General features: G+C 39.8%; 2 protein-coding genes across 5 annotated transcripts in view; both read right to left on the bottom strand.

Annotated features, from left to right (window-relative positions):
• LOC141495671 (phospholipid-transporting ATPase ABCA3-like) overlaps positions 1-22,937 on the bottom strand; it is a 249,062-nt gene that overhangs the window by 132,375 nt on the left and 93,750 nt on the right. For all 4 annotated transcript variants that reach the window (XM_074197271.1, XM_074197272.1, XM_074197273.1 and 1 more), the window contains exons 5-6: positions 13,995-14,168; positions 4,983-5,161 (exon numbers count right to left, since the gene is read on the bottom strand). In XM_074197271.1, coding sequence (XP_074053372.1) covers positions 4,983-5,161; positions 13,995-14,168 — 353 coding nt within the window. The remainder of the gene's footprint in view (positions 1-4,982; positions 5,162-13,994; positions 14,169-22,937) is intronic.
• LOC141495070 (ADP/ATP translocase 3-like) lies at positions 2,289-4,470 on the bottom strand. Its single transcript, XM_074196102.1, has 2 exons — positions 4,449-4,470; positions 2,289-3,649 (listed from the first exon to the last, which is right to left on the bottom strand). The coding sequence occupies exons 1-2, from the start codon at positions 4,468-4,470 to the stop codon at positions 2,655-2,657; spliced, it is 1,017 nt and encodes a 338-aa protein (XP_074052203.1). The 3' UTR covers positions 2,289-2,654.

Genomic DNA, 22,937 nt, shown 5'->3' with positions numbered 1-22,937 from the left:
GTTGCCTGAGGACCAGCATACTGAGGCTCAGAACATAATCCTGGTACTACCAGGTATGTAATAGAAATATAAAGATTTGCTGATTGATTAACTAGATATGTATTCCACTATATAGCTAACATTTTCCAACCATAATGTACTATTCATGAAATATCCTTATCTTTGGGATGGCTCTATTACTATTACACTTTTCATATTTCTGTCTCATGACATTTTACTCATTCTTCAAGATGCATCTCAAATACCATTTTCCCATGTTTTCATGGTTTCTCCAAGCTTTTTTAAGAGTAGAAAATTAGGCTATGATTCTTCCCCAGTATCTACCATAATAAAATGCACACCAAAAGAACTTAATAAATGATGGCTGAATGAATAGCACCTTAGAGGTTTCATCTATTAGAATATAATAGACTACGTAGCAATCTTTTCTTTGACTCAAGTAGAATAGACAAATAGAGGGGCTCTCTTAAGGGAAAATTCATACAAGATTTTTAAAATGCCTTTTTTTTTGAATAGCATAGTAATTTCCTTTAGTATATAACCAGTGGATTCTTTCTATTTCACTTTATTCTCTGCTTCCAACAGATTTAGAAAGTTTTCTTTAAAGCTTTATTGAAATATATAGTATTCTAGTCCAGTTTGGTTACAGTTTTCAGAAAGTCTGATAATTCCTAAACAAATTATCTTTCTTCTGTTTCTAACTATTGATAATAGATACATTTTGAAATTTCATAGGCTTTTGACTTTGTACTAATATGTTTTATTGTTTCATTAAATTATGGAGTTCTCATTGCTGTATTTATTTTGGGGGTAATCCGCTAGTTAGATCATATTTTCTGCTTATTTTTCTTCTAATTTATTCCTCAAGAGTTTTCTAATTGTGACCAAGGCTTTCTTTTTATCTGAGGTTCTAGTTTTCTTACTGTGGAGGTACTCTTTTATTCTGAGTTAATTTCTTGAACTTTTCTAAATTTACTATGATTATTGTTTTTGGAGTTTTCTTCTCTTTATTTGTATCTCCATTCTTAGTTCTTAGATTAGGACTGTGCCAGAGCCAAGCTCCACACTCTGCAATACTCTTGTATGGGATAGGCAGAGCCTGTTTGGTCCCATTCTAGAAGCGCCACTCCCTATTCCTTGATAGAGCTCTGCAAGGGATAATCGGAAACTAGTACCCTTCCCCACTTCCTCCATCCTGTTCTCTCCACAGCTTTAGCCTAAAATGAGGAATTTGGTCTGGAACTAGGATCAGGCCCTGCTCTCTGTCTCAACTCCCTAGTTCTCTTCCCTGTCTCCTATTGACCTGATGGAGGCTAGTTTCCATTCTCTTCTCTTTGCATTCCACACACTAACCAGCTTTGTCCCTTGCCTCTGTCCTCTGTCCCCTATCCCCTGGCCTGTCTCCTTGTAATTACCTGTTAGAAACTGACTGAAGCTGAAACAGGCCAGGTCTGAGGTCCTATTATTTTTAGATCCTACTTACCAGAGAATATATAAATTTAAACTCCACCCCACCAACCCCATATAGCCCAATGTAACAAGCATAAACTTCCATCTGTACTAGATGAAAAAATTCATTGGTATTTCTCTCAGGTTTTATTGATCATTATTTCAATGGATGCTTTCAAATATTTATTGAGATGTTTGTCAGGGAAGTTAAGCATAAGTAGGACCCTTTATGTTACTATTTTTGCTAAAATTTCTCACTTCAGCTATTTCCCAAGCTATCTTCCCATATGCTTAATCCTCCATAGCAACAATAAAAACAGCTAAGCAAAAATTTTAACAGAATTTCTGTGTTGGATAGTTTATGTAAGTCCCCACTAAGAAGAAGGGAACATATTTCCAGTACTGAAATTTGTCATTGTAACTCATTTAACTATCTTTTAATATTATTTTTGTTTATGCAATTGTAGTCATTATACCATATGAAATTTTAAGGTGAGTATGCTATAGAAAGTTTAAGTTCCTTAATTTTAAGAGCTATAAACCAGTCCTGTCTCATGAGAGATAAAAAAGATGGATGGAAGATGAATCAACTCATTCAAGAGAAGTTTTCTTTAGCACTGGGTCTCTTTAATATGAAATGGTATCTAACACAGGATTTTCGAGAGGATGTTGTTCAACTCTGCTTTGCCATTACTATTGATTCTGGAGACTCTCTCTTTTTTTTTAATTTTTTTTGGCTTCTGTGTATTTATTGTTTTACAGCAGAATGCCCAACACAGATCATCATAACTGCCAAATAGTCAGCTGTGCAAAATAGTATATATATATATAGTGCTTAAGTACAAATGGGAGACATGATTTTTTTTAAATAAATACTTAAACACAAATTTATGGTCCTACAAAAGAGCATTTAAACTAGATGGTCTAAGTTGATCTGCTTTCTTGGACCCACAGTAACTGTTATTTCCCCCAAAACCAATAGAATCAATATGCAGAATCATCATCAGTTCCACTGTGTGAATAATGGATCACAATAAATGAGTCCCTTTTTCTAAGAGCTGTTCTTGGCTCTTCTACAAATATGATCTGGCCTGAATAAAAAGACAACAGGAATTTCTTGAAAGTCAATGGTCCAAAAATGCTAAATATGGTTAAGTATTCTACATGATCTATATTTACTGGTTCCATTTTTAGTTAGGATGTTCTTAGATTACTTTCTTCAATTCATCATACAGGACAAGCATGAAAGCTCCACCCATGCCTCTCAGAACATTGGACCAAGCACCCTTGAAGAAAGCTTTGCCACCTTCATCTTTAGCGATTTTCCTCCAGCAGTCAATTGTACCAGTGTACATGATATCAGCTCCTTTGCATCCAGACTGCATCATCATTTGCCGCCTTACGGTATCAAAAGGATAGGAGACCACACCTGCTACAGCAGTCACTGTCTGTGCAATCATCCAGCTTACCACAATGTGAGTGTTCTTTGGATCTGGGAGCATACCTTTTGTTGTATCATAGATTCCAAAGTAGGCTGCTCTATAAATAATGATACCCTGAACTGAGACATTAAAACCTTGATACAAGCCACGAATTCCATCAGACTTGGTGATTTTTACAAGGCAGTCTCCCAGGCCTTTGAATTCTCTTTCAGTGCCAGACTTCCCAACATCAGCTGCCAAGTGGGTTCTTGCAAAATCCAAGGGATAGACAAAGCAGAGAGAAGTGGCTCCAGCTGCACCACCAGAGGCAAGATTGCCAGCAAAATACCTACAAAATTGTGTGTGCTTGTCCACTCCTCCCAAAAACACCTGCTTATACTTATCCTTAAAGGCAAAGTTAAGGGCCTGGGTGGGGAAATATCTGATGACATTTGCTAAGTTGCCCCGCCAGAAAGAAAGCATCCCTTGTTCCTTTGGAATTCGGACTATACAATCCATAATGCCTTTGTACTGCTTATCTGCAGCAATTTGTTTACTTGCATGCTGCACCTGCAACAGCAGCTTGACTCTCTCGATGGGGGCCACCGCGGTCTTGGTTGCGGCCGGAGAAGGAGCTGGAGTTAGAAGGAGAAAGCCGGTGAGAGAGGGCCGAAAGCCGGAGAAGTCGGTGCCGCCTGCACAGCCACTCGCTACAGCTCGGAGCGAAAGGCGAGACTCTCTCTTGCAAGTCAATATGATTAAGCAAAATGTATTGTCCTCTGTTATTAACCAAACACAGTCTTGGTTTGTCCTACATAACTGGGCCTTAAGTAACCAACCATAGAAAAAGTTGCTCTGATTATCAAATGTACCCCAAGTCACTGAGGGACTTGAGATCTCACTTTATTAGCAATTACTAGCCTCGCTAATGAATTGATTAAGCTCAGAATTTTGTGTCTCTAGTTCTCTAGCACAGATTTTTATTGCAACAATTCTAGGCAAAAAGTACAACAAGGTATAGGTTATTCTCCTCTTTAGAGAATCCAGACTGTCTTTGGGAAAGATGAATGGATTAGAGAACAGGTCAGCTATTGCCAAAAAGTACTGATTTCTGGAGAAGATAGGAAAGGAAAACCTTAGGAATAGACTTTTGAAGGTAGAGTGTATATAATTTTTGCTGTGATGGAGAATACAGTTTCAATTAGCAGGCCAAATTTCTACTATATTGATTCTACAATGAACAAATTTTGTGCTATATTAATTTTTTATAACTGAGTCTGTGTCTGCCTAAAGCCTCTTTCTTTCTATGTTCTTTAGTTGAGCTTAAAAATTTAGTTTTCTCTCTGAATTAGTTTAAATGTATAACTAAACGTTGTTATATTGGTAATCTTTGGGATACTTACAGAACACCTTGTTATCTTTAAGCCCCAGAAGTTAACTTGGTACCATATTCAAATAATATGTCACTTGTCCTTGCCTGTACTTGTGCAATTAGGGGAAATTTTAACTCTTCCAAGAAGATAGCAAGTTCGTTTTGATCCCATAGCAAAGATGACAAGATACAGAATGTCAACACACCTTTCTTAGGATAGCCACTCATAATGTTGCCTCACTACCAAGAGTCCTTCTTTCTTGTGTGTCACTAAAGAGGGTTTTCTCCTTCTTCTGGGGTCACTGGATTTACTGAGGTGGTCAATCTGACCTGCTTTGTTAACAGTTAATAAACTGATTTTATTCAGAGTATGTACCTCAGCCTACCTTTATTATATTTACATGAAACAGTTGTGGAGATCCTACCAAGAGCAGAGGAGGGAGTTTGGTTTCCCAAATTCTCTTAGGTGCCCTTTTGGGTGCCCTTGGTGGAAACTGCCACTTGAAGAGCAGTTCTATCTTCTTCTAGATAACTGTCATTAAGAACTGGCTTTATACCCAAATTCAAATTCAAATCTTCTCTGAGCTAGAAATATAAGCACCTCTTTAGGAAAAAATTTCTTTTCCTTGTCTATGTCTGTCTTGGATGATTTAAGGAGATTATGAGAAGAGATAATATCCATGATATTTGGTAATAAAAGAGCTGTGGCTATTCTGAAGGATTCCAACATCAGAACTCACCAACAAGAAGAAGTTCCAAGGATGACGTATACCATATTTCCCTGGAAAGACAGCCTCCACATACCAAGTCACCAAGCCATATAACATACTGTCAATTAGCAGCATTATCATCACCTCCCGAAAGCCAAATCTCTCAGAAATGGACAATTTCAACACATGTCTCCACTGCACACCTGCCCCTAAAATTCAAAAAGAGATAGTTACTATTCCTGCTAGACTGATCTTGTAAAAAAAATTACTCCACAGCAGAATTAACAAGCATGGGAAATGTTTAACAAAATTTTTAAAAGTACAAAATAAGATGATATTAATATTGGTTTTCTAAGTCAATATTCAGCCCACATGAACACATTTTATTTGAGTTTGATGCCACTACTCTGTGTCCTAATTCAATAGTGAAGAACCAAGGCAGAATCAAGATGGTAGAGAAAAGCCAGAAGGATGCCTGAGTTCTCTTTGGTTTATCTCAGATATGACGTTAAACCAAGTCTCCAAATGGATTCTGGACAGAACCTACTAAAAGATGAAGTGAAACAATTTTTCAGCTTAAAATAGTTTAGAATGATTTCAGGAGAGGTCTTGGGTAAAGAGAGAGCACAGATGGTGTTTCTTATCCATAGCAAAAATCAGCAGCAGAGGATGGTTCCATCATGGCTCAGCAGGCTGGTGACACAGCAAGTCAGCTCTGAGGCCTACAGCTGCAGTGCAGAAGGCAAACTGCCAGCTCAGGAACCCCTAGTCCAATGAGCCTAATGAGACCTGGTAACCTCAATTCAGTGGGCAAGCTGCCAACACCCAAGGTTCCTGTGCAAAAGTCAGTGGATAGATACCTGACACCCAGTACAAGAAGCTTGGGACAGTACCCTCTCTGCCTCAAGAGTAGAGTGCAACTTTAAGTCACAAAACAGGCTAAAAATGTATAAAAACAAAGAAGGGCCGTAACCACAGAAAGCTACTATGGTGACAAGGAAGATCAAAACTCAAATCCAGAAGAGGATGACAACAATGTCAAAATGCCTACATGTGAAGCCTCAAAGAAGATGAAATAGTCTTAAAACCAAAAGTTTTCTTAGAAGAACTCAAAAATCAGGACAGAACCAAGATGGCAGAATGAAGGCAAGAATTCTCAGAAGCACTTTCCCAGATAATTCCAAATGCCTTAAAAATTATGACTCTAACCAAATTCTAGAGCAGTGGATCTGCGGGAAGTGTCTGCAGATTAGAAAGGGCTGCAATACAGCCTGAGCAACAGCTGTTCCATGCTGGAACAAACTAGCTCCAGTCTTCTAGGAACAGCCCACAGAGCACTGGCTACCTGGAGTCACTTGGGTCCATGGCAGTGGGAATGATTTCCAGATCTCTCAGTCCAGGGATTGCTAGGGACAACTTGGAAGGTCAACAAGAAAAAGTCTGCCACACCAGAGCGAGTGCCAGAGCCCAGGCAAGCTTAGGTCTCATCATAGACCCACCCCAGGAACCTGTGGAGCCACCCAGCAGCTGCTTCCAGAGTGTTCAGCCCAAGGACAGTAAAGGGGTCAGGGGAGAAAGCAGAGGTCTCTCTGCTCTTCCTGGGACAGAATTCCATTGCTTTTCCCATAATCAGATTCAGTTCATAGTCTGGGCTCCAGGCTCAGGAAAAGGAGCTTTACTTCCATAGCAGAGCAGGGACCCTCCTCACAGTTCCAGAGCAGAAGGGAGTACTTGTGATCATCCACTGACCAGCGCACAAGCCAGGAGAGCAATTGAAGAGCTCTCATAAGACCTTGAAGGATTTGAGGTCCTGGGGGGGGTCCCAAAAACTCTTAAAAGCTTAGGAAAGGGGGCAGCTGGGTGGTGCAGTGGATGGAGCACTGGCCATGGAGTCAGGAGGACCTGAGTTCAGATCCAACCTCCAACACTTAATAATTACCTAGCTGTGTGACCTTGGGCAAGTCACTTAACCCTATTACCTTGAAATATTTTGGAGAGAGTACCTAAGAGAGGCTCTTCTCTTGCTGCCATCTTGGCTTCGCCCTAGAATTCATTTTTAAAGAAATTCTTCAGAAAAATTGCCCTGATATACTAGAAGTAGAGGGTAAAATAGAAATTGAGGGAATCCATCAATAACTTCCTGAAAGGGATCTAAAAATAAAACTTTCAAGAACATTAAAGCCAAATTTCAGAACTCCCAAATCAAAGAGAAAATATTACAAGCAGCCAGAAAGAACAATTCAATATTGTAGAGCTACAGTCAGGATGACAGTATTTAGCAGTTTAAGAGCTCCTAGGGATTGGAATATGATATTCCAGAAGGCAAAAAAGCTTGGATTACAACCAAGAATCAACTACCCAGCAAAATTGAACATCCTCTTTCAAGGGAAAAGATGGACATTAAAAGAAATAGGGATTTTCAAACTTTCCTGATGAAAAGACCAGAACTGAACAAAAAAAAAAATTGACCTTCAAATACAGAACTCATAATAATAATAAAAAGGTAAACAAGAAAACTGAAACATATTAATAAAGATAAAATGATTATAAAATGGTTAATAAAGATAAAATAAAAATAGAATGATAGTACATGTCTCTATTAGGGCAGTTGGAAAGAGAATACACAGATAGAAGGTTTGGATTTAAGTTAACTTTGATGTGATAATATAAAAAATTAAGGAGTGGGGAAAAAGGATTGTAGAAGAGGAAAGGGTAAAGCAGGAAGGGTAAGTTATATCACATGAAGAGGTAAAACAGAAAGGAAAATGGGAGAGGGTCAGCATTTTTTGAACTTTTTTCTCATTGCTTTTTGCTCAAAGAAGGAATGACATAAGCACCCAGTTGGGTATAGAAATCTCTCTTACCCTATAGAGAAGTAGGAGGGGAAAGGGGAAAGAAAAGGAAGAGGAAATAATAGAAGGGACAAGGAATTGATGGAGGTGGTGGTCAGAAGCAACATACTTGTGAGGAAGGACAAGGTGAAAGGAGAGAAACATATAAATGGGAAAAATAGGATGGAGGCAAATGCACAGCTAGTAATCATAACTGTGAATGTGAATGAGATGAACTCTCCCATAAAATGGAAACACAAAGCATAATGGATTAAAAATCAGAATCCTACATAGGTTATTTACAAGAAACACAGTTGAAGAAGAGAGACTCACACAGAATATAGGTAAGGAGATGGAACAGAATTCCTTAGGCTTCAGCTGAAGATAAAAAAAGTAGGGGTAGCAATGATGATCTCAGGCAAAGTAAAAGCAAAAAATAGATCTAATTAAAAGAGATAAGCATCCTATTGGGGGCTCAGGAGTAACTGGATGGTATTAAGAAAATTATTTTTGGTTCCTCAGAAGTATAATCCTGAAGGGGAGCCTTGCTCTGGACCCCCGAGACTTGTCTCTGACAGTGAGAGCTGTACTAAGGAATTCTGTAGCTTATATGACCTACACATAAAAAAAATGAAATTAAACTACCTTTCAAGAGGCTGATGCTTCAACCATGAGGTAAGAGAATGCCTTACTGGGGTATATGAATCTCTACTTCCCAAAGACTTAGTTGAGAGATGAATATATGCTAGCTCTAAATCTGTGGTCAGAGAGTAACTGAAAATCTGTCTCACTGTATATCCTCCTGGCCATTGTGTACCCAAAGGATACACCTCTTTTGTAAAAAGACCTGTTAGGCCCAATTACTGCAATATTGCTATCATTTACCTTCTCCTTACCACTTAAACTACTTACATCTCCCCATCCCACCTGATAAATTCAGGGAATTCTTATTATCTTTTTAACAAGACTATTGTTAAATAGTCTTTTTGCCTCCATTTCTTTTCTTGAACCTATCCTGCACATAGTTTTTATTCAGTTGTTTTCAGCTATATTTGACTCTTTGCAACTCTGTTTGTGGGTCTTCTTGGCAAAGATTCTGGAGTACTTTGCTATTTATTTCTCCAGTTCATTCTACAGATAAGAAAAGTGAAGCAGTTAAGTGACTAGTCCAGTAAGTATTCAAGGCCAGATGTGAACCCATGAAAATGACTCTTCTTGACTCTAGGACCAGCACTCTATTCACTATGCCACCTAGCTGTCTTTGGACACATGCTGCCAGATTAAACTTTAAAAGATATGTGTAAGTCAGCTGTCAATTATAAAGCTGTTATAAAGCTGTATAAGAGGAGATAAATTTTATACAATGATGATGAATAATATATATGTGTGTATACTTAAGGCTGACATTTTTATATATGTATGTATACATATATTTATCTCCTTTGCCTCCTATTAGTTTTGTCTTATATTACTGCCATCCTCTATTATACTCTTTACTCCATTCAAACTTTACTATTATTCATTCTTCAAATATTCAGTGTACTCTTCTGTTCTGTCTTTTCATAATTTTCTTTCTACCAGAAACACACACACATATGTATGTATAATGTGGGTATACAAAGAGCATATATATGCAACATACATTTACTTTTTTTTCCATAAATTTATTTATTTATTTATTTGTTTTTTGCAAGGCAATGGGGTTAAGTGGCTTGCCTAAGGCCACACAGCTGGGCAATTATTAAGTGTCTAAGGCCGGATTTGAACTCAGGTATTCTTGACTCCAGGGCCGGTGCTCTATCCACTGTGCCACCTAGCCACCCCACAATATACATTTATGTATGTTATATACATATATTAAAGAGGCAAAGGAGGAGACACACACATTACAAGGAGATTAAACAGACAAGGACCAAAAATGAGCAAGAGAAGAATGATTGGAAATGGGATGACTGTGACTCAATAAGGAGAAAAAGTCAGGATCTCAACCAGAGGAGGATCCTGGAGAAATGAGGTTCTCATGAACCTCCTGCATCCATACAGTCTTTTCCATGATGTGCTCAGTATGGAGCTAGAACTCTTTTTTTTTTCTTTTTAGGTTTTTGCAAGGCAAATGGGGTTAAGTGGCTTGCCCAAGGCCACACAGCTAGGTAATTATTAGGTGTCTGAGACGGGATTTGAACCCAGGTACTCCTGACTCTAGGGCCAGGGCTTTATCCAATGTGCCACCTAGCCGCCCCTGGAGCTGGAACTCTTGAGAGTTGTTAATATACATACGTAGTAGCAAAAGGAAAAAACATTAATACAGAAAAGTACATATAATAATCAACATTGCAGAAAAGATTGGAGCCAGTTAGTTTCCCTCCTTGTTACTAAACAGTAACCAATCAGCAATTTTAGCTCTCTTCATTACAACAATAACCTCAAATAACTTGGACTTTTGTAAGTGATAACCAAGTTATAAATGTGCTTCCTCTTAACTTCAGGCAAAGGTAGAAATATCAAATTTCCTAAATGAGTTACAAAACACTATAAAAGGCAGGATTAGCAGGTCTGATAAAATAATGTAGCTGGTTTTAAAACAATTTTTCCACAATCTTTCAGTTTATTTTAGCTCAAACAACATTCAAGTTACAAAATAACTGAAATGAAAGTTAACCTATTATTATTATTCATTTATTTTTATTATTATTATTATTTGACCTTGAAACAAAATCATTACTGATAAGGTGACCCCAATTCAGTTATATGCATTTCCTTATAGCTTCAAAAAGAAAATCATTCTTCTTATCACCACTGGCAAGATTATAAAAGTCTGCCTAAACTCCCCTCATGGTAGGGGTACTCACTCAAATCTCAACCCAGCCAGATCTTCTGGATGTCTTCTTTTCTTTTCCCTCAGCACCTCACACCTAGGCTTAAGCTTGCAAGCCGCTTATTCGCTCCTGTCCTCAAGCAGCTTTCTATCACTCCAGGAGAAAAGTTTTAATCTGTATACTTGGTGGGTTCATATAACACTCAGCTATATGTGACTATTTGTGACTCTGTTTGTGGGTTTTCTTGGCAAAGATTCTGGAGTACTTTGCTGAGTGGTTTTAAAACTCCAGGGCTTGTCATGAATTCATTCACTTTCACCAACTCTCAGATCTTCAATGGAGATACCAGTCTCTCTGACAACACAAGGGTAACAGGGCAGTCTCCACTGTGAGAGTGGGGAGGGAGAATGGGAAGTTGGGAGCTGCACAGGAAGACTGACATGGCAGAGTTTAGGAGAAAAACAGGTTATTCTTGGTCCAAGTTAGATCAAAGAACAGGAAAACAGACTCTCCCCTTTCAGGATAGTGACTCCAGGTAAATAAACATAATGTGGGACACCTTAGTCATGTATAGTTTCAGGAGAATTCCCTATTGTAAAATTCTCCTATTATAATTCCCAATTGTAAAATAAATCAGTCAAATTAGGGATGAAGTGGATAATAAAATATCCATCAACAGGGGAGAGAGAAGCTGCTTTGCCAAGTAGGAGGAATTGGGGAAAGAGAGCTGAATTGACTAATAAGACACAGAGAGATAGCACAGATACCAGAACACAGAGAAAGCTAATTTATCAGCTCTGAAAAAAATCCCTTCTCAGTCTAGGCTTTAGATCTAGCCAATCACATAAATACTGCAGATTTCAGGACCATATATAGCTGTAAAATTTGTCCTGGAGCTGTTCCCTTAAGGGAAAAAAAGTAATTTTTGGACACTGTAGTACCCTTAGGGACCATATGTAGAGACAGAAACAAAACCAAGATCAACAATAATCCTCAACTTTTCTATTTCCAATTCATACACATATGTCTACATATCATCTTCTTGTCTACATGCTTAACTCCCTTCAGCCAGGCTGACCATGCTTCTCCTGCTTCATTATCTATGTCAACTGAACTTCTACTTCCCTTCACTTTCATGGAAGCAAGCACTACAGGAAGGGCAGCCACCACCCACATCCACTACCACACCCACTTTCAGCACTCTCATGGCAGCATCTCATCATGGCAGCATGTGAGTAGAGGACATCCCAGCTACTATCTTCTTCCCCTCCTTATTCAATCTAATGGACCAAATCTGTTTTCACAACAAACCTATTCTTAATTGGTGACTCACACCTATGTAATACATGGGCCAACACATCCCACATGGGAATCCTAAGCCATCCCAGGGTTTCTCCCCATCTTTCCCCATCTCCCTGTAATATTTCTTTGATATCTTGCCAACCACACCATCTGTTTTGCCTGAAAATCCCATGCAATAGGAAATTCAAGGCTTCCTCAAACAAGAAGTCCAACATGATAACAAGGACAAAGGATGAGGAGCTCCAGATTGATTATATAAGGAGATAATCAAACGGGATATTCAATCAAATATCAATCAAAACAGGATATTCACACAAAGGGGTTGGTCTGGGGCAGCAACCAGGCAACATATTTGAATCTCTGCAGAAGACCTCCCCAAGCCTCTGTGGTCATTATAAAAAATCAGACAAAAGGAGGACTTACAGAGTTTGTTAGTATGGATTGGCTGCTATTTTGGGCTTTACTCTGCTCATCACTGGGCTTGGGTCCCATACACCTGGGTGCCCTAGAGACCAGGACATATAAAGTTATAAAATGGACATATGCAGGCATAGCCTGCTTGTGCTCTGGTCAGTATGCTTTCTTTTGGCTTACTTTAATCTTAGTTTGCATTATTTATGTCTTTCGCTGAGAGAAACTTTTGGTAAGAACCCTATATTATTCTTAGCTTTTAGTGCTTAAGGAATCTGCATCATGTTTTCATTGACAGAGACATTACAGCTAACATTTATATAGTGCCCTAAGGTTCTGTAAAAGTTTCATTTGATCTCCCAAATCCTATGAGAATGGCACTATTATTACTCCCATTCTTAAGTGAAGGAAACTGAAGCTGTGAGAGATTAAGTAACTTGCCAAGCATCACTCAGCTACTAAGTGTCTGAGGCAGAATTTGAATTTTCTGTCTCCAGATACAACACTCTCACCCACTGTACCACCTAGCTATGGCAATTTCTATATTGTCTGCAAAGCCAAAGGGAAGAAATCAATAAATACTTTCTAATAAATAATATATTCCTCTTAATTCTTAATAGTACTAATTTACTACTACTAACTACTCATTAACTCATGTCTGGATTTCCAATACAATTTTCTAAACTGGTCTCTCTGACTTTCCCCCTTTAATCTAAATTTCATAACACCTCTAGATTAATTACCTTTTAAGAATACTTAATTTAAGCCACTCCTTTCTTCAAAAACCTAAAATGTTCATTGTTGCTTCCTGAATCAAGATTAAAAATTTTCAGAATAATTTACAAAACCCTTCATAATCCAGGATGACTCTATCCACTTATTTCCCATTAATTTACAAAATGCACCATGCATTCAAATTAACCTAATCTCACTTTTCAGGAACATTCTCATTTTCACATTCTTGACATCAGCCATTTCTTCTATACTTTCAAATACTCTCTCTACTTCCCTATTCCTAGATATATCTTATAAATTGAGGCCCAACTTGGATCAGTTTTTCAATGAAGACAAAAAAAATTCCAATAGATATTTCTCTCTAATATCTCTGAACTTCTATAGGTTTTTTTTAGGTTTTTGCAAGGCAAATGGGGTTAAGTGGCTTGCCCAAGGCCACACAACTAGGCAATTATTAAGTGTCTGAGACCAGATTTGAAGCCAGGTACTCCTGACTCCAAGGCCGATGCTTTATCCACTACGCCACCTAGCTGCCCTGAACTTCTATAGTTCTTACAACATATAATATACATCATATAGTTTAACTTTTAAGTATTTCCTTATTATTTCACAAGGTTTAATTTTATATCTCCAAATAACTATAAACTGCTCGAAGTCAGGGAAGAGATGGTTGTCATTCAGTAAATGATTATTAAATAGGAGGATATGTATGAACTAAAATATATCAAAGATGAAAAAAATTATTGATCTAATTACATTTTAAATGCATTTTAAAAAGTGCTACACTTAAATATATTGAATGTAAAAAATTAATTTCCACTGATTGAAAAAAGTCAAAGCTTTGGCACTCACAATTCTATCTGAAAAAAAAATCAGACTATCATGATTTATATCACAATTATCCCTACTGAGATGGGCAAGAAACAATTAAGGAAAACCATGCTTACCTCTTGCTTCAAGTTTCAGTATAAACAATATTCCTATTGCCATGGCAACATTTGAAAGGAGACAGAAGGCAGTCTTCTTAAGATAAGTCATTTTCAAGAAGTTAAAATTGATGTAGAGGAATGGAACATAGGAGAAGAAATAGATAATACCTCCTGCTGCAATTGCCAAGTTAGCTACAAAAACCAAAAGGAATAAGTTAAATAATTCCCAACAAATAATATTCAAAGGCTATTTTAATATTTATTTTTAATATTTTTATTTTTATATTTATCCTTATCAATTTTCATCTTACCATCACATATCCTATCCCATAACATTAGCCTGTCAAAATATTTTTGTGTTCCTATTCTCTTCTCCAATTTAATAGCAATTCCTGAGATTTATTCTACCTATTCCCAAAATGTTCCACTGCCCTGGTGAATAAGATAATGATGTCCATGGTCTTTACCCCCCAAAGTGTATAAAGTTTCCCCTTGGTCAGAGGAAATGGATTTGAAGAAATTTTTCTTCCTGCCATTTAAGGAAGAATAAGGATTGTTACATACATCCCTTTTTGTTTGTTTGTTTTTTCTCTTTTGGTCTACAGTTTGTGTGCCCTGCACCCCTCTGACCCAAACTGATAACATAATTTGTAAATGTAGTTTTTAGAAACTTTTTTCCTATTTATTTTTTCTTTTCTCTTTTCAAGCATAATGTGTCTATAGTTTTTGATAAAATAGTTTAAATCTTGTTTTGTTGTCACTGTAAGATTATAGGTACCACAACATGATCAGCTTTAGGGTTGAATTCACTCTTGATTATGGGAATGTGCTACTAAAGACCTCATGATACTGAAGACTGGACTTCTATCTGAGTCTGAGTTCAGATATTAAGGGATTTCTTGTTGCATAAATGTCTTATGAGACTGGAAGCTCAAACGGTTTGGATATACAGCAGATGATAGACTACTTGGGGAAAGTCTAGGAAAATGTTTTTTTAGCAAACTCTAAAGTTATATTTTCTTAACTCAGTTTCCCAACCATGATATCTGGAAATGTCTCATCAGACAGATTTAAAATTTTAGTTCAAGGCATTTGGTCATCCACATAACCTTACTTGGAAACTGTCATCTAAATCAATTTATTTTCAATTTTTTTCTTTTTTCATTTTTGTTACATTTTAAAGAGTAATCCATTTTTAGCTAAGATTGTTTATATTCTTTTTAAACATGAACAAAAGTTAAAGCTGTTTGATTTATAAATTACCTACCAAATACATTATTTTAAATGCTTATCAAATGCATATATTACAAAATCAAGTTGATTAGAAAAAAATCTTTTTAAATTTTGTATTAGAATCCTTATTATTATTTGTTAATGGAACACATCTTCCAATTAAGGAAAATAAAATAATAATGTCAAGTATTAAATTGAATCTTTTAAAATTAGATTGTATAAAACTGGTTTGGTACTCAAATTTACTATTTATAACTAATTGTGTGATAATTGGAAATCAAAGAGGTGCTAAAATAGTAAGTTTTGATCTGATAAAATTTGTGTTGAAATATTTCTTTTACCATCAAGTAAGATATCTTTAAGTAACTTCAGTGTACTTGTAAAAGCCTAGTCATTGACCAATTCAGGAGATACAGAAGGACATCAGATGCCTCCAGAAGAAAGAAAAGGCCGCAATTTTATGTTATTATTTTCTCCTTCTAGTGCTTCTTGAAGTTATTTAACCAAAGAGGACTGTCTTCTTTTGATCTCTGTTAACTTGCCTCTTGAATCTATAAATGCTTCATCCATCCTTATTCCCCCTCTCAAGGACAGATCTCATGTTTGTTGTCTGCCATTCTTTCAACAACCCTAGGTCTCCAAGAGATGCTATCTCCACCTTCAATATGCCCATCATGTTTTTTCCTACAACCTCTTTAGTTGGTCTAGAGTTGACATAATGACATTATCTTTGATCAAAATAGGGTAATGTCAAATGATAATAAGTTTCTTAAAACTATATTCCTGGCAAAAAAAAGGTTGATTTCTTTAGAAAGTGCTCAGCCTTCACTTTACAGTCACCTTTGCCAGTAGGTGAGAAGTCAAGATCCATGAATATCTCCCCCATGTTGATTATAACAGGAAGACAATGATCCAGATGCTGGAAAACTTGTCTTGCCCTCATATTAGGGGTGGCTCTGGACTGGGGCCCCCTGAGAGGAACGTTGAGACGCCCAGAGGTCAGAACCTGCCTTCGGGTACTGGGATGGCCTCGGTATGGGCTGGCTCCACCCTCAGGGGGAACTCAGGAGGAGCAAGACCACCTACTAGGAGGAGTTAGGTCTGGGGATAAAAGGGATAGTACAGAAAGGCTCGGGGGGATTCTTAGTAACATCAATAAAGAAGTGAACCTCTCCTCGGGTGCTCTGCCTGGTTTGTTCTCCTCTCCCCCACCCCGGGTGGGGAGCCAGAGACGTCTGAAGACCCTGGATTAGGGTAAATAGAGGGCGGTGGCTGGAGGATCAGACAGACCCCTCCCACAACAGTTGGCGCCCAACGTGGGGCCGTTAAAATTTGACCGCCTGTCCCCTTGAGCAGGCTCAAGAGGGACTGCCAGGGACCCTCAGGTACTAGGGTACCTGGGAAGATGGGACAGGGTAGAAGCTTACCCTTAATAGAGCCCGAGGAGAAAGGAGTTCTAACCTGCCAGCTTTACAAGCTGTGCAAGCGCAGTGGGATAAAGATACATCTTAAGACCTGCAGGCACTTTATAGATAAAATATGGGACATTAGCCCATGGCTCCAACACTCAGGCATAGACCCGGAAAGGTGGCGGGTAGTAGGACAACAGATGGCTTCTTATCAGGAGTTGTGCCCCGGGGTCTTAACGCCTGAGGATTTTACTATCTATGGAGCAGTAGGAGCGATCCTGTGTGCCCAACACCAAGCCCCTCCGTTACAAAGGGACAGTGAGAATCAGGTGGGATCCTCTTTGCTAGGCTCCTCCCATGATGAGAGTGGTGAAGGGGAAGCTCCTCCGTTGTACCCATGGGATGATCTCCATGGGATGGCTAAGGGGTCCCCCAGGGAGAGTGCTAAGGGGGTAGAGGGGCCTGGGATACACACAGCAGAAAGGATAAAGAAAGTGCAGAAATGGCGTACAACGGAAGTAGAGGAGGTGCCTACATGGCACAGTAAAAAATCAAAAGAGGAGGTGCCTAAGTGGCGCGGTAAAAATTCTAAAGAAGAACTGAGGGCGAGGTATTTTTCTCCCTCATCTCAAGGAGAGGAGCCGAGGGCGAGGTATTTTTCTCCCTCATCTCAAGGAGAGGAACTGAGGGCGGGACATTTTTCTCCCTCATCTCAAGGTCCGGAGAACACTGCTCTCCCTATGGCAATAGCTTCTTTGTCCCTAGGAGGTTCATCCTCGTTTCAATACAGAAAAAAGGGGCAACAGAGAAAACAGTGAGTTCTGGCTGCCAGTATAGCACAAGCAGCTGCTGAAGGGGAAGACATAGATTGGGAGGACTGGGGGTTGTACCCGATTTTAATAGAAAATGCGGGAAGTTATGATGAAAGGAGGAATCATCGCCCGGTGCCTTTCAAATTAATAAAAGAACTAAAGGAGGCAGTATCTAAATATGGCCCTTCAGCCCCTTATATAAGAAAGTTGATTACAAATGCCTCAGCAGGCTTCCCATGGACCCCATTTGATTACAATGAGGTGATGGGAGCAGTTTTAGATCCATCTATGCATCTCGCATTTCAGGCTGCAGTTAGGAGGGGTGCTTTGCAATATATAAAGCAGCATGACATTGCAAATGAAGAAGATGCTATACATATGATCACTGGAACTGGGCCCTATGCAGCTTTGGACGCCCAGATAACCTATGATCGAGGGGTCTTGCAGGCAGTGGCTACTTGCCATGAGGAAGCTTTAGATAAGTTAGGTGCTATGAGTGGACGAGGCACTGCAAAATTAGTGGGACTGAAGCAAAGGGCCTCTCAAACTCCTATACAGTTCATTAATGAAGTACAGGAAACAGTAAGGAGAGTTATGGGCACTGGGCCAGGCACTGATGTCCTTACATATCAACTTGTGAAAGAAGGGCTTCGCCCTGAGTATAGATCTATAATTGCAGCCCTTCCCCCCTCAGCTGGCCTGTATGATCTGATTGACAAACTTTTAGACACTCCCGTGCAAGAACCCACTCAGATGATGGCTGCCTCTATCATAGATGCCAACAAGGCACTGATAATGGCACTGCAACAGTTTGGAAAAGCAGGGAAATGCTTTAAATGTGGCAAACCAGGACATTTTAAGACTCAGTGCCGTAGTCAGGGAGATCAGATACAGCAGCCAAAGTGCTACGGGTGTGGGAAAACAGGTCATATTGTCAAGTATTGTCGTGCCCAGATGAAAAAACAGGGAAACGGGTGGCGGGGGCCCCCAGCTGCAGGGGGTCCCCCCAGGAACATATGTAGCAGCACAGAATCAGAATCCATATACCAAGCAGTAACTGTATGGGCCACAGAAAGTAACGACCCGATTAAAATAGCCCCCTGGGAAACCTTAGCAGTTACTGTTGAACCAAAGCCACATCCCAGGTTAGTAGTGGGACTATCGGGTTATTCAGATCATATCACGCATTCTCAATTGTTAGATCCAGGAGAGTCCATCATTTCTGTCACCAACCCTCATGCTTATGAGATATATTTAAATCCAGGTGACAGTGTAGGGAAAGCCATACCCCTGCCATGGCTACAGGCAGCTCAGCAGATAGATCAGCCTAGGATGCAAGTGAACTGGGTCCAACCTATACAGCAGGCTCGCCCTATGATAATCCTCAGGGTAGAGGGCATTTTAATTGAGGGTATGATGGATACAGGAGCAGATTGCTCTGTCATAAATGACAGACAGTGGGATAGCTCCTGGCCCACTGTTGCAGCTACCCAATTAGTGATGGGGGTAGGGGGAAACCAATCAGCTCTTCAATCTTCTAGGCGTCCTAAGTGGGAGTATGAAGAAGATACAGGGTTTTTCCGACCCTTAAAAATCCAAGGTCTCCCTTATGCCCTCTGGGGCCGAGATCTTCTCTCACAGCTTTCTTTATCTCTTGTCACCCCGGAACATATTCAGGGAAATTAGTGGGGACCACTATAACATCGGTGAGCAGTCCACCTATTACCTGGACTACACAGAAACCAGTCTGGGTAGAGCAGTGGCCCCTTACCTCTGAAAAGCTCACCGCTTTACACCAAATAGTGGAAGAATTAAAGAGTACTTACTAATAAAATTGAGCCCACTACAAGCCCTTATAATTCTCCTGTATTTGTGATAAAGAAGAAATCAGGCAAATGGAGAATGTTAATTGATCTACAGGCTGTCAATGCTTGTATGGTTACTATGGGTACTCTACAACCTGGCTTACCCTCTCCAGCAGCAATACCTCAAGGTTGGCAAATAAGCATAATAGATATTAAAGATTGCTTTTATAGCATTCCTCTCCACCCACAGGATAAAGAGAGGTTCACCTTCTCTGTACCATCTATAAATTTCCAGGAACCATACCAAAGATATCAGTTTCGGGTGCTCCCTCAAGGCATGGCCAATAGTCCTACTTTGTGCCAAATGTATATTCAAAGTATTTTGCACCCTATCAGGAAACAGTATTCAGGTAGCATGATAATTCATTATATGGATGATATTCTTCTGGCCAATGTGGATGCAAAACAGTTAAAAAGGTTGCAATCTGCAGTAATTGAAGTACTAGCTTCACATGGCCTTTTGGTAGCTCCAGAAAAAGTACAAGAAAATCCACCCTTTTCATATTTGGGTCACACTCTGCAGGGAGGAAGGATATCTCGTTTCCCTCCCCAAATTGACATGTCCAAAGTAAAAACATTAAATGATTTCCAGAAATTGATAGGATCAATTCAGTGGCTTCATGCAGTTGTACCTATACCAGATTCCCTTCTCACTCCATTGTATAACATTCTACCAGGCAGCTCTAATCTGATGTCCCCCAGAAGGTGGACAGCCGAAGACAAAGGTGCCTTAAAGCAAATTATGGATAAATACAAAGCCAAAATAGTACAGGTGGAAACATCACAGCCAATTTATTTCCTCATCCTAAATGATTTTACCCCTTTTGGATGCCTCTTCCAAGTACATGGAATTTTAGAATGGCTGTATTCAAAAAAGACTAAAGCGGTACTCCCTGATAAATGGGAAGAATATGGACAGTTCTACCTTACAGCTATGAGGCGTTGTTTGCAGCTGTTTGGCAAACATCCCATCATTACTAACCCTTATTCAGAGTTGACCTTGCAACAATTAGCCTCAACATCACCCACTTGGGCTGTCATAATAACCACTTGCCAATTTAAAAGGGTCACTTTTCCCCCAGAGATTCGAGTTTTCCTCCCTCTGCCCTTAAAAAGGCCAGATCCTATCATTGCACATCAACCTGTGAATGGACCTAATGTCTTTACCGATGCCACTAAGCATTCTAAGTCCTCGGTTTACATTCCTAGATACAAAATATTAAAAGTGTTCAATACTCCATATACCTCAGCCCAGAAAAATGAACTTTATGCTATTCATCAAGCTCTTTTATTATGTCCTGCTGAGCCTATAAATTTAATAACTGATAGTTTATATTGTGCACAGGCTCTCATGAAATTGCCCGAAGCTATGATTCAAGGGAGATCTACAATAGCTACATTGCTTTCCACGGTCCAACAGTCATTATTGGAACGCACATACCCCATTTATGTTATGCATATACGATCTCATCAATCAGTCACAGGTCCAATCTATTATGGGAATTCAATTGTTGATAAAGCATTGATTGGTTCACTTTTTATACCAGCTCAGCTAGCCCACCAAAAATACCATCTTTCTGCCCGATCATTAAGGAATCTTTATGGGCTCACCAAAGAACAGGCCCGACAAATAGTCAAGCGGTGTTCCGCTTGTGCCCCTTTTCGCCCACCTCCCAAAGAATTAGCAGTGAATCCCCGTGGGGATCGCCCTAATGCCCTATGGCAGATGGACATTACACACATGGGCTCAATACTAATTCATGTTTCTGTTGACACTTTTTCTAATTTTATCATGGCCTCTATACAACCCAAGGAGACCACACGTTCCACTATTGACCATCTATATACACAATTTTTGGTTTTTGGAGTCCCTGGAGCCTTAAAGACAGACAATGGTCCTGCCTATACTTCCTCCTCATTTAAGACTTTTTGTGCAGAGTTCAACATACATCATATCACTGGCCTTCCTTACAATCCTACAGGCCAAGCTATAGTGGAACGAGCAAATCGCACTCTAAAGACTATTCTGCTTAAACAAAAAGGGGGAGATAGGCGTAAGATAACTAGAGGCGAATTAGCATTAGCTCTATATAACATAAATTTTTTGCATTTCCGTGATGATGGCACAAATTCTGCTATGAGATATTTAGGAGGTTTGGATCGTTGTGTCAACACCCAGAGCCCAGGCAAGACAAGCTTGCCCCAGGCTCCCCGTACCTGCCTAACAGGAACCACAGTCTTTTGGAGAGATCCAATAGGCGAGTGGCAGGGGCCTGGAATAGTACAGTGCAGAGGTCAGGGATTTCTTTCCATACTACCAGATGGGGAAGACAAGGAGATCTGGGTGCCAATCCGGAGGGTGCGAGAAGTCTCTACCGAGACCAGTGTCATCGAGACGGCGGGGACGTCGAGGCTGGAAGCGCCCTCGGACACAGAGGAACTAAAGGAGACATGACATCCTGGCAATCACCTCCTGTTGCAGCTTCTTCCGGGACTAACATGGGCTACTCATCCCTGGGGCAAAGGCGGGATATGGTACAATCTAACTGCACACCCCACCAGATGCTCTTTTCCTTCTTTGCCCCCTCGCCAATTTGACTATACGACATAAAGGAGAATCCACCTAGCAGCCCCAGCAGCCGGCAATGGCCGGGTGGGAATGATATCAGTTCTCTGGATAATGGGACTTCCGTCAAAGGGCATTGCATACCCTTAGACTTATTGCAGTGTGCTTTTCCTTCCGTGCCTTTTGAAACTATTAAGAGACATTATCCTACGATCCCTTGAGGCAGTTAAGGCAGACCTTTTGGCTCCTCGCCATTGGTTGGCAAAGACCCCTGTTTAAACAAAAAAGGGGGAGTTATTAGGGGCGGCTCTGGACTGGGGCCCCCTGAGAGGAACGTTGAGACATCCAGAGGTCAGAACCTGCCTTCGGGTACTGGGATGGCCTCGGTATGGGCTGGCTCCACCCGCAGGGGGAACTCAGGAGGAGCAAGACCACCTACTAGGAGGAGTTAGGTCTGGGGATAAAAAGGATAGTACAGAAAGGCTGGGGGGATTCTTAGTAACATCAATAAAGAAGTGAACCTCTCCTCGGGTGCTCTGCCTGGTTTGTTCTCCCCTCCCCCACCCCGGGTGGGGAGCCAGAGATGTCTGAAGACCCTGGATTAGGGTAAGTAGAGGGCGGTGGCTGGAGGGTCAGACAGACCCCTCCCGCAACACCCTCATGAAGCTTAAAGTCCAAGAAATGATAACAATTAATTAGATAGTATATAGGATAGTGGGCTTTGAGGAGCATTTGGGCAACTTAATTTTGTGATTTCTTCATAGACAGACCACCAAGGAGATTGATTTAGCCTTTCTTTTGTTTTTGAATGAATATTCCCCTCTCTCCTGGTTTTGGGTGGTTTTCTTGGACAGATGGCCTCCACTGATAGATTTATGACAAATCCTAGAGAAATAAAACTTCATGTCTAACCTATATTTTTTGCCATGTTATTTAACCCTGTATTTTTAAGGTTTACAGAATGATGCCTTATGAAATTTGCTGAGGCTCTTTAGGACACTGCACTGAAAAAAGAAGTTCTAAAGATCAAAGTTGATTATCTTTAAGTTATTAGAGATCTTTCCAAAACTGGACTA

Source organism: Macrotis lagotis, chromosome 8 (assembly GCF_037893015.1).
Source record: "Macrotis lagotis isolate mMagLag1 chromosome 8, bilby.v1.9.chrom.fasta, whole genome shotgun sequence".
NCBI classification, from domain to species: Eukaryota; Metazoa; Chordata; class Mammalia; order Peramelemorphia; family Peramelidae; genus Macrotis; species Macrotis lagotis.
Note: the sequence above shows the minus strand (reverse complement) of the source record. Positions and strands in the feature narration are given on the sequence as shown.

Excerpts from the sequence above, each read along its gene's own strand:
- LOC141495070 (XM_074196102.1), bottom strand. The coding sequence starts at position 4,470 with ATGAGTGGCTATCCTAAGAAAG. Across the intron at positions 3,650-4,448 it reads GAGTGGCTATCCTAAGAAAG|AGGACAATACATTTTGCTTA; the intron begins GTGTGTTGACAT and ends GGTTAATAACAG.